Here is a 12506-nt window from a genome sequence, read left to right as displayed (position 1 = left end):
AACGAGGACAGAGAGAACTGAGAATTCCGAGAAAGGAGAGAGAACACCACTATTTCTTCAGCAGAAGAAAGGAAAAGGTGCTGCAAATATAGAATGGAAATGCTCTCAGAGGACTGTAGAAAACATCCATGAAATTAAATACATACACACACACTCACAAAGGCAGGAAAATGGATGTCACCAGAATAAACGACAAATGACACAATGACAGCATTCTGCCTTACATGTGCTGCCAAAAATGCAATTTTTGAAAACCTAAATATAAGGACTACCAAAATGGTCTTCAAAAAACAAGGGGAAAAAACCATCAGGAAAGAAAAAGCTAAAATTAAATGATATATCTCATCTTATTTTTTAGAAACCAAGATGCTAAAGAAAGGTTAAACATGACTTTCCTGTTGGATACTAAGAATTAAAAAATCTCTTTATATGTTAAAAAAAGGTTTACATATAACATACATTGTAAGTTAAAAAAAAAAAAAAAGATAATTCTCCAGCGAATCAATTACTTTGAGTTTGTTCAAGAAAGCCCGTAATAAATGGGCCTGTGGAACATGAGGAAATGGGAACTGTCTGGGCTAATGGCACTGGATTAGCAGCCCCAACACTCACCCTATTATGCCTAGAGAAAGACATTAAATAGGATCAGTCAGATCAAGAATTCACTTTCTCCAGCCCAGGGACACTGGTATTTCTTCTTCTCTTACAGACAAGCAATAAGCTAACCCAGGGCAATCTTGAGACAATCCAAGCAAATTCACCATGTTCCCAAGTCTGTCTGGTCAGCACCATGACAAGCACCAAGTAGTTTCCCATTTCTCACTCTCTGGAAGGCCCAGATATTGCCTTCCAAACATTAAGGGAGGAAGGCTGGCGGTGTGAGGAAGGATTGCCAAAACCTAATCACAAGAAATCTTTTTTTTGTACTCTGACCTCTCACAAGTACTTAGAAGCCTAGTACTTGGGACAAATAAACCCACAATTGATTTTTTTCTGAATATTGAATTGTTAAAGCAATAACCTTCCACCCTATGGAATTATTGTTACAATTTTTCAGCACAGATAAATGCCCATCTTCTGTGGGAATACAGGAAAAGCTAAAATAAGTTTGATTTACTTAGAGTAAATAGATACCCTCAGTTGGATTTCCAAAATACAGAAAGCAGGGGGGCTCCTGAGTGGCTCAGTCAGTTGAGCAACTGACTCTTGGTTTCAACTCAGGTCGTGATCTCATGGGTTGTGGGATGGAACCCACCAGGAGCTCCATGTTCAGCAGGGAGTCTGACTGAAGATTCTCACCTTCTGCCCCTCCCCTGACCTGTGCACACGCATGTGCACTCTCTCTCAAATAAATGGATCTTTAAATTAAAAAAAAAAAAAGCAGAGCAGAACTTCTTTCAGTAAGACATATTGAAAGACCTAGTCCATTTGCTATTAGGATTAAAATATAAGGGCAGTTAACCCAGATAAAAAAAATCCAAGCAAATTATCATAAGTAATCAGAAATTGTTAAGTTCCCATTCTGGAGCAGAGAAAGACATTAATATTCACCAAAAAATGGATATCAACCTATACAGAGATCATGTTCAAAAATTCATTTATGTAGTTATATACATGCAACTAACTTGCCATTATCCTACTTTGAATAAAAAAATTAGAACATTTCGCCATGTTTATATGTCAAAGATGATGAATGCAGCCCTAGTAGAGTTACGCCTGAGATAAGTATAATGCATTTTTTATCACCCTGAAAACATTTATTCCCTTAAAAAAAGAAAAGTACAGAGAAGTGAAATATATCAGGCAAGGTGACAGAGAAACCATCATCCCTTCAAAAATCACACCACATTTTTGCTGACAAGGTAAAAGACCTACCAAAATAGGCACAGGGCAGTACGCACTTATCGAGGCAGGCTTTCTTCAGCAATGGAGAATTGGAAAACACACTGAAACTTCTCCGGCTCTACCGATGCACGTCTCTCAGGTGGGCGTTACAGAGCCGGAGCACGTCTGCCTTTAGACCGGCTGGCAAACTTCTCAGAAGCAGATCCTTGTTATGCACTGAATTGCAAGCCCCGAAAAAATATATATATATAACCTGCCACACTTGTAAATGTGACCTTCTTCGAAAATAGGGTACTGGCAGATATAATCAAGTGAAGATGAAGTTATCAGGGTGAGTCCTAATTCAATGGCTAGTGTTCTTGTAAGACCAGGGAAATATGGGCAGAGAGACACACTGAGGGATCACAGCCACGGGAACATGGAGGCGGGGGTTGCAATTATGTTGCCACAAGCGAAGGAACTCGTGAGGTCACCAGAAGCCGGAAGAAGCAAGAATGATCCCTCCTCTTGGGGCACTGGAAGGAGCATGGCCCTGTCTACACTTTGATTTCAGACTTCCAGGCTCTAAAACCACAAGAGAATAAATTTCTGTTGTTTTAAGCCATCCAGTTTGCGGTATTTTGTTATGGTAGCCCTAGAAAACTAAGACACTCAGTGATGATGTTTTAGAGACGTAAAGAAGGAGACAAAGATGACAGGGTGCCAATTCGGTACAAATTTGAGGTTCATTTGAGCCCTTAATTATCCCTTAAAAGATAAACATTCAGAAATTTCCACAAAGGTTCTTGGCTTCTTGGTTGTCTGCTGTCTAATAAGGGCAGGTCTTGCCCATATCCCATTGAGAAAAATACTCCATTCTCTGGAGAAGTGCTTCTGTCCCCTAGTGGGAAAGAAGATACTAAAATAATATATAAGGAGTTTAATAATATAATTAAATAAACACAAGCTGGAGAACTGTATGTCATTTGTCAACTCATCACAGAGATTAAAACTTGAAAGGTAGGTAACTTGACATAGTACAACCCACTGTTCTGGGTAAGAATAAATGATCTGCCTCTAAGTATAAGCCTATATAGAATTAAAACCCTTCCCCCAAAGCTTACATTCCTGGACAAGGTGGAAAAACATGCACTGAAACTGGAGGCCTCCAACACATACAAGAGTTTAGTAGGCTTATCTGTTTAAATAAGCAGAGTCCAGAGGAGTAGATGCACCAGCATAAAATTAACTGTGACATTATTAATGTACACTAATTAAACATAAATGATACTTCCCAGGATCTAGAAGAAAAGGTGTGTTCATTCAAAATCTTGTCTTCAGCCCAATAATGTAGCAGAAAGTATATTTTTAAACCAATAATGTCTTTCATAAGCCTTGATGAGGATCATAATTTCGATCAAAAACTGATAAAATATATTCTCAAAAAGAAGCTAGAATCGAATTGTGTAGAAGAAAAGCATTAAAACTCCAGGACATCTTAGGCAAGTCAAGAAAATTCTCACATATTTCAATGCAACTGCCATCATCTACTAAATTTAGAAAATTATTGCAGTTTCACAAGTATGGATTACTCACAAATATATTTTTTTTCTCTGATTTAATGAGCCCTGCCGGGTAAAGCTGTCATCTCTAACTCAGGTTAATTTGAGGGAACCTGCTTTTTCCAGATGGCGTCAAGGAGAGCAGACAGCTAATATGAGATTAACCTCCAAGTCGTACGATTTTTATCTCAATGTGGAGTGCGAGAGCTGTTAGCCTCAGAGCTTGCTTTGATCCATGTCTTAAACCAGCATCCTACTATGGCGTTCTCCAGAATACTCCTAAAATGTCATGTTTCTCTGCCAGAAAACTGCCAGTGTTACCCGGAGAGCCTGGGATAGAGTCTGTGGCAAACCTGGCTGAACCACCTTCCCTGCTCTACAGGAGACGAAATATCAAATAATACCACATCCTGTGTCTTTACTGCATCAAGCCCATGACTAATTTAGTGCCCAAAAGCTTACCTGCCCTCTAGATTAGTTTTAGAAACTCGGCATTACAAATCTCTGGACATTCTGCACCTCCGGCCAGAAGCCGTTCACCTGCCAAAATGCTGATTAATTAAATGACCTTTCATCACATTTCCAGTCTTCTCATTTGTGGATGTGCGGCTGGGCTCCAGGCATCTTTTTCATGCTCACAGCCAATGTCTTGGAAAGTATAATTTGGCATGCATTTCTCAGTTGTAGCAGGTGAAGAGACTGCTCCTCTCAAAACAGTCCAACATTCTAACCTGGAAATGTTCATAAAGAAAAAAAACCCAAAAAACAAAAAAAACCCAGCACTAACAACCAGAGCAGTGCTGTGAAAACACAATCCACATTAAAACTTCCACCTAAGAAAATCCAGGGGGAATCAGGCATCAGAATTTTTTGAAAGCTCCCCAAAGTGATCCTAATGTTCACCTGTAGATAAGAACTACTGATCTAGACCAGAGGTCAACAGGCCATATCGTAAATGTTTTAGGCTTTCAGTAAAGGGCCATATCGTAAATGTTTTAGGCTTTGTGTGCAGTCTCTGTCACAACTACTCAACTCTGCTGATCTGGCACAAAAGTAGCCACAGACAAGATGTAAATGAGCACGTGCAGCTGGGTCCCAAGACAGCTTTACTTAGGAACACTGAAATTTGAATTTTATTTAACTTTTACATGTCACAAAATATTATGCTTCTTCTAATTTTTTTTTTCAATCATTTGAAAATGTAAAGATCATTTCTTAACTTGCAGGTCATACAAAATAGATGGCAGACCAGATTTGGCCAGGCCATAGTTTACTGACCCCTGATCTACACTGCAGATGGAATACATTTCTCCTTAGTCTTTTCTCAAAAACATTTGCTCAGTGACTCTGTCAATCAGTCCTAGAAAAGACCCCTTCAAAGCATGGGTACCTTCAGATTCAAGTTGGTCCAGGCCATATGAGGCAGCTGTATTAACATGGCTAATGGATGGGACAACGGTTCTTCTCTCCGAGGACGCCTCAGAATCAGGAAGCTCTGGGAAAAGGCTGGCTGCTTCCTCCATTATTCCAGGGGGAGTCACTGGAGATCCCCAAACTGGTGTGAACAATTCCTCGTTTGGCCCCGTGACAGTGTCTATTAGGTCTGTCAAACACAAGAAATAGCACTTGACCCAAAGATGATCATTAGGGGAAATGTATACATATCTTTCTGCTTTTTAAGCAAGAAATGATCAATGAAACCAGTATCTTATATACACTAAGTTTGGCACTTTAGACCAGCTCCCCCCTCCCCACAGTGCATCAATCCAGTTATGCAAGGCACTTTATCATCTGGGAAGATGTATTGTCTCAAATCAGAACTTTCTTTTTAAATTTTGATTTCCCATTTATTCTACTGACAATATTACGGATTTTGCACAATTTTATATGATTTACTGCCAAAGACAGAAAATGTAACAAAAAAGTATTAAAATATATGCCAAAGACTACTTCTAAAAATCAAGTCAAAGGGCAAGGGTATCTGTGTCTAGAATATGCTCAATTTCAACGCAGCCAGATTTAGCCCCAGGTTTTCCCAAATATAAAAAACTCTAGAATAGTATTATTTTTCACGTCTGGTAGATCATCAGAATCTCTGAGGTAATTTTTTAGAAGTCCATCTCCTTCCACCTATCCCAACTTACTGAATCAGAATCTCCTTTGTGGTGAAGCTGGAAAAACTATTTTTTAAAGCTCCTAGGATATGGATCCACAGACTCTCACATACATTGCTGCTAGGAATATACATTGGTGTAACCACTTTGGAAAATAGTGAGGCATTGCCCCTTACAGTCAAACATTCATACCTAGAACCCAGCTCTAGGTGTATTAACCAAGAGAAACTCCTGCACGTGTCCAATGGAAAATATACAAGAGTATGCATGGCAGCAAGCAATGTTCACAATAGCCAAACCTGGAAATGACCCAAATGCAAACTGCTAGGAGAGACTGGATGAAGATGAGATGCATAAACTGTGATCTATTTTCAGACTGGAATATTATAAACAGTCAAAACAAAAGATTCACAGTAAGCGAATCTTAGCCATAGACTATTAAGTAAAACAAACAAGTCCCAAAAAGACTATCTGCAGCACAATACTGTTTTTATAAAGTTAAAAACTACTAAAATATATTTTAAATGCATAATTTTAGGCATAAATACAGACACTATAAAACTAAGATAGCAGGAAACGAAGGAAATGAGGAACACAAGAATCAAGATGACAGTTAACATCAGAAGAGGACGAGGGTGAAGTGGGGAGGGTGATGGGGTTCCATGTAGGTTACTGACCAGGCCCTTTTGGAGGGGCAGGATTAGGAGATACTTATTACTTTGTTAAAAATAACTCAGTTAATAAGTAAAAGTCTTTACTTAGACCAATAATGCTATAGAGACATGAGGTCCAAAAACAATAATTAAATAATAATAATTTTTGTAATTTCCAGGTGATTCTGATGATCACCAAGATTTTTAAAAACTTTGCTCTCCTTAAGGTATCAGAGCATTTGAGGGCCTCCTATATAGAAAGCACTTGGTAGCCATTCTTTCGAATCCTTAAAATAACCTGTAAGACAGGTAGGCATTATTTAGAGATGCACAAACCAAGCGTGGACACGTGAGGAGACTTGCTTGAGGCCACAATACTAGTGAGGGCCAAAGCTGGGATCTGAACCGAGGTCCTCACTGTTTTCACTTCACCCCCTGGCTCCTAGCAGCCAGAGCTGTCAAACAAGGAGAGAGTTCTCAGGAGGTCTGGCCTTCCCAGGCCCCAGCGATGAGCCACCAGGTTTTACTTGGGAACTAACCCCTCATCCTGTTAGGCTTTGTCACATCCCTCCAAACAACAGAGTTCACCCACCTTTCTGGTTCACTCTCCAGGTGAGATGTGTGTGTATACCCTGGGGACAGAGCCAGGTTCCACACTCATTCTATTGCTTATAACTCAGAAAAGATCCACCCCCAAAATTCTGAGTCCAAGTTCCCTCCCTTCGCCCCCCACCCCCCTGCTTTACAAACCTTCCAGAGCAGAAGTAACTTCAAAAGAGAGAGGCACGGCTGTAGTTGAAACTGTAGTGGGCAGAGGCTCCCACCTCCTGGACAGCTGAGTAACAGCAGGAACACCAGATGTGGTGGAGGGGGGCTCTTTTCCTTCCTCAGTCTTACAATTTTCTCCAGTAACCTCGAGGCTAGAAACCTGCTGCTCTTGTGTCACCAATGATAAAGTGGCTTCTGCTTCTTGAACAGCTGTTGTCATCTCTTGAGTGATGATGTCTTAAAAGGGGGGATACAACATTTTAAAATAGACAAATTCCCTATGCCTTAAAATGTCACTCTATAATTAATAAATTGGAAAAAAAAAGAAGACAGCTATTTCAGAGTATGGGAAAGCGAACGCATCGCTCAGACACAAAATGCCAGCAAATAAATGTTTTCAGTGTTGCTGCTTTCAGGAGCGATGAATCAATCTAAGACCAAGATAAAGAAGTTAATATGTAAAACATAAAATCTAAAACAAAATAGAAAGATCAACAGTTGAGCTCCCTCTTATAAATATTAACATAACCAGTTTGTTAAGAAACAAATTATACAGTTCTAAGTTACATTCAAAAATTCTCAGCATTTATATATATTAATTTTCACATTTGCATTTCTAAAGGGGAAAGGAAAGCCAGCATTTTGAATAAAGGAGTAATTATTACAGTAACTAATGTTTCTGAACTTCTATTATATGCTATACACACATATAATTCTATTATATGCTATATACACCCACTACTAAGTATATGGTGGACATTATTTTATCTTCCAATGTGTACTAAGGGGAGGTAGGTATTAATATCATTCCACGGAAGCCATATATCATAGTGTCAAGAATGCAGACTTTAGGGGCCCTTGGGTGGTTCAGTCGGTTGAGCTTCAGACCCTTGGTTTCAGCTCAGGTCATGATCTCAGGGTCCTGAGATAGAGCCCCTCCCTGCTCCCCGGGCTCTGTGATCAGCAGTCAGCTCAGAATCTGCTTGAGATTCTCTCCCTCTCCCTCTGCCCCTCCACCCCAGCGCGAGCTCTCGCGTGTGCACTCTCTCTCTCTCAAATAAATAAATAAATAAATAAATAAATAAATAAATAAATAAATAAATAAAATAGACAACACATGTAAAACACTTAGCACATACCCCGGTATTATATAAGTATTCAACAAATATCAACTTTGAGTGGTGACTGCTATCAGAGAAAAAAAGACTAAGAACTAGAAACAGTGCTGGAAATTTTTAAATTATCATTCAAAATTTCTTCCCATTTCTCATTCTCCCTACTTCCTGTAAAGAAAAAATAATAATATGATAATTATTATAGATAACTTTTAAAACCTGACCTTCAACTGAACCTGTGAAAGAATAAGCTGAATCTGAGAACTGATGATAATCTCAGGTTACTCATCTGTTCATAATAACCAAAAACACAAAGAAATCATTGCATATCCTAAAGAAGATAATGTCCTAAGTAGTTCCTAGGCCCTTAAATGATTGGCATTTGAGTGTTTACTTCTTTTTTTTTTTAATTTTTTAAAGATTTTATTTATTTGACACAGAGAGACACAGCGAGAGAGGGAACACAAGCAGGGGGAGTGGGAGAGGGAGAAGCAGGCTTCCCGTCGAGCAGGGAGCCCAATGTGGGACTCGATCCCAGGACCCTGGGACCACGACCTGAGCCGAAGACAGACACTTAATGACTGAGCCACCCAGGAGCCCCAGTTGTTTATTTCTGAAAAAGACTTATAATCGCCAGAAAACAGGTAAAAAGCTTTTTGGTTATTCTCTAGCTACTGTTGTCAATAATCTCAGTTTTTCATATTCTTTTTAGCTTGAACAACAAAAAAATTAAAGTGAAAGGAATTATTTAACTGTTCCTCTCTCTACAAAGAACATTTAGAAACTTTTTGATTAATTTGAACATTGCAGGCAGTCAAATTGGATAATTTCAGTCTGAATGGTTCTCTATCTTCATTTACGCATCCACTGACTTGGTATTTATGGAGCACCTACTATGTGCCAGATATTGTGCTATGTGCTGGGAATAAAAAGAAGTTGCCTATTAAGAGACTGTAGTGGAGGGGCACCTGGCTGGCTCAGTCAGAAGAGCATGTGACTCTTGATCTTATGGTTCGTGAGTTCAAGCCCCACATTGGGTGTAGAGATTACTAAAAAAATAAACTTAAAAAAAGAGAGACTATAGTTAAGTGAAGCAATTATGACTAAGTAAGGAGTATATTCAATAATCAAAATAATAATCAGACAATCACCAAATTCATTTTACCTTTCAGGCTGTATTAATATAAGCTAATGCAATTCTAATACATAAGAATCACAGATTCAATTACACGATGAATAATCTGGAACTATATGACTTAATGCTCCAGGAATATCTTAAAATGCTATGGAAAATCAAAGTAAACTTCTTGTACAGTCATACCCAATATCTTCATGGTCATGGAGACCCAACTCTCTTAATGAAATTTTAAAAACCAACATACAAAACAATTTCTTGAAGCTTCTTCTTCTTTTTTTTAAGACTTTATTTACTTATTTGTCAGAGAGACAGAAAGAGAGCACAAGCAGGACGAACAGCAGGCAGAGGGAGAAGCAGGCTCCCTGCCGAGCAAGGAGCCCGATGCAGGACTCGATCCCAGACCTGAGCTGAAGGCAGACGCTTAATCGACTGAGCCCCCCAGGCATCCCAATTTCTCAAACTTCTATGAAAATTTATAGCATGCTAGGTCTTTCAGTCTTTGAAAAATGAATAGGAGGGGCGTCTGGGTGGCTCAGTCGTTGGGCGTCTGCCTTCGGCTCAGGTCATGATCCCAGGGTCCTGGGATCGAGCCCCACATCGGGCTCCCTGCTCTGCGGGAAGCCTGCTTCTCCCTCTCCCACTCCCCCTGCTTGTGTTCCCTCTCTCACTGTGTCTCTCTCTGTCAAATAAATAAATAAAATCTTTAAAAAATAAAAAAAAATTTAAAAAATGAATAGGACATGTAAATTCAATCTTATCATTTTAATTCAATCTCAACACTTTATAAAACACATTACTAATTTGATATTTCCATTAATTAGGCTACTTAGCTGAAGTAACAAGATGTACATATTCCAAAACAATTTGGAGTAAGCATATGCACATTACACTAAGTCTATCCTTCCCTCACGCTGTTATCTGACCAACTACACATACCAAAAGAAAAACATTATCCATCAGCAACAAATACTAGGCTCGTCAGCTCATAAAATTCACAGATATAAAGACCAAGAGGAAGTAGTGTTAAATCAAGCCAGCAGAGAGGATTTATCAGTACTGGGGTTTTTTCTAATTTCTAGATGAATACCTTTTTGGGAAAACAAAGTCAAAGAACTCATATGGCTAATGCTATAAGATAAATATTTACGTAAAGCTTTTTGGTAAGAAATATCAGGGATGTAAGTATTTTTTACAACAATGTGTAAATAAGTATCCTATACTGTTTATTATACCACTTAAATATATAGCTAATTCTTTAACATTTTCCTGAATAGTTATACATTTTCATAATAACATGCTTGAAAGCTATCAGTCTGTATCAGGTTTTCTCAGCACTATTGACATTTGGCTCAGAAAAATCTTTGTGGATGGGGATTTTAGGATATTTAGCAGCCTCTTTGGCCCCTACCCACTAGATGCCAGGGGCACCCCTCTGTTATAACAACCAAAAATGTCTCCAATACTGCCAAATGATGGGGGTGGGGACAAACTGTTCCCAGTTGAATACCATGGCCTGTATGCAGAGGTTATATTTGGGTGTAATTTTTATACAAAATATATTTTTCTTTGTTTACTTTTGCTTTTCATTAAAACTTAGATAACTTATTTCTAAATTATCACTTAAAAAAAAAAACATAAAACAAGACCTAAAACTAATACCATGCTCTATGTCAATTACATCTCAATTTAAAAAAAAATAATAAAATCAGATTGAAACATTCCAAATTAAACAAAGCTTGTTTTTCTTTCTTTTACCTTTCAATGTATTTCCCAATGGTTGATGAGCCTCAGATTCATATTCTGAGATGGAAACAGTGGTCTCTAAGAAAACCATTGCATCATTTTCCCTAGTGGATTCCATGAAGTCTGGGGTATCTTGGAAGAGGCTTACAACAGAGACTTTCCTATCTTCCATAGGACTTGTGGGAGTAAAGGAACTTTGATCGGCGAAGGCAGATGAAGGCGCCTCCCCATGTGCCATTAGCAGGGCTGTCTGCATGGGTGTTTCCCCTTCCAGGAGCCCCAGAACCACCTCTGCAGCCTCAGTCATAGGTTTGCCCTCTTCCATACCTTCCATAGGGTCATTACCGGTTTCTTGGGCTGTCTGAGACATTTCCGTTCCCACCTGAGTCTCTCTGTTGTCTCCAAGCTTTGGGGTCTTTATCTGGCTTACACTCTCTAACTTGGTGCCATCCCACTCATCACTGCCGACAGAGGCAGCTGGAACAGCTGTGCTGACACTCACTGGGACTCCTGGGGCTCCCAGCAGCCTGTCAGTTTCTGGCTCAACACTCAGGGTGTACTCAGAGGTTGTGAGCCAGTGCTTGATGTCAGCAGTCTGGGTATGATCAGCTGTCATCTGCGAAGGCTTCTCCCTCTCGGGCATGGGGCTTCCAGGCTCCGTGCCCACTACGGGCTCAGCACCGGGGAAAAAAGCTGCCCTGTGTTCTGTGTCTGCTTCAAATTTCTCAGTCCTGGGATTGGTGGTTAGCATTCCTTTAGTATTCATATCAGATGAAGGTAAATGTCCCAGACTAATTCTTTCCTGACTTTCAGTTGCAAACAACTGATCATCCACATAGCTCAGAAAACCCTGTGTTGCCTCTGTGGTCCCTTCTACGATGGGCTGAATGATGGTACTACCCAAGCGTTCCTCCTTCTCATCGACACTCAGAGATGCAGTTGCAGGGATAGGATTGGTTAGCATGGCCTTGGAAAGTCGGCTTTCAGGAGACACCCTCTCTGGCTGGCTGGAAACAAACATTTCCTCCTCGGCAGGGACCACTGTCTCAGTAGCTGTGTAAATGCTGGGGCTGTTAGGCTGCATGAGTCCAGCTCCTACTGGATGGGCTTCTTTGCTAGTAGGAAATACTTTATTTAATGACGTTGCTGATGGTCCTGCTAACACCATCACTGGATCTTCAGAGACCACCAACTGGGGAGTGCACTTTGAAGTCATAGAGTTATTTTCTAGGTCATCTGTGTTCATCCTCTCAGGCTGCCCTGTTTCTGCATGAACATGTGCTATCTCCCTTCTTTCCATTTTGGGGAAGGCCACACATTGTGTGGCAAAGTTGACAAGTACAAGGCTACAGAATGCCAGACAAATGTGCAGTGCAATTGGTCTGCTCATAGTGGAAGAGAAATGTGCACATAAATCAGCAAAGTTGACAATTCCAGTAATTGAGTCCTGCAGAAAAATAAAGCATATCAAGCTGTCATATAACTGTATATTTTGTAAATAAGCCCCTTTAAATTAAACCCTAAGTAAAATAGTCTTGACTTCACACTCAGAGACGGTATGGAAGAGACGGCTGTTCTATTTCTTTGGC

The 12506-nt window shown here is 39.7% G+C and overlaps 1 protein-coding gene across 3 annotated transcripts in view; it reads right to left on the bottom strand.

Annotated features, from left to right (window-relative positions):
* The window catches only part of ARMH4 (armadillo like helical domain containing 4), a 228843-nt gene that overhangs the window by 93632 nt on the left and 122705 nt on the right, over window positions 1-12506 (bottom strand). For all 3 annotated transcript variants that reach the window (XM_034992671.1, XM_034992673.1, XM_034992672.1), the window contains 3 exons: window positions 10930-12364; window positions 6904-7158; window positions 4777-4989 (listed from right to left, as the gene is read on the bottom strand). In XM_034992671.1, coding sequence (XP_034848562.1) covers window positions 4777-4989; window positions 6904-7158; window positions 10930-12364 — 1903 coding nt within the window. The remainder of the gene's footprint in view (window positions 1-4776; window positions 4990-6903; window positions 7159-10929; window positions 12365-12506) is intronic.

The sequence above is a fragment of the Mirounga leonina genome, unplaced genomic scaffold (assembly GCF_011800145.1).
Source record: "Mirounga leonina isolate KUSES-001 unplaced genomic scaffold, KU_Mleo_1.0 Mir_82, whole genome shotgun sequence".
Classification (NCBI taxonomy): Eukaryota; Metazoa; Chordata; class Mammalia; order Carnivora; family Phocidae; genus Mirounga; species Mirounga leonina.
Note: the sequence above shows the minus strand (reverse complement) of the source record. Positions and strands in the feature narration are given on the sequence as shown.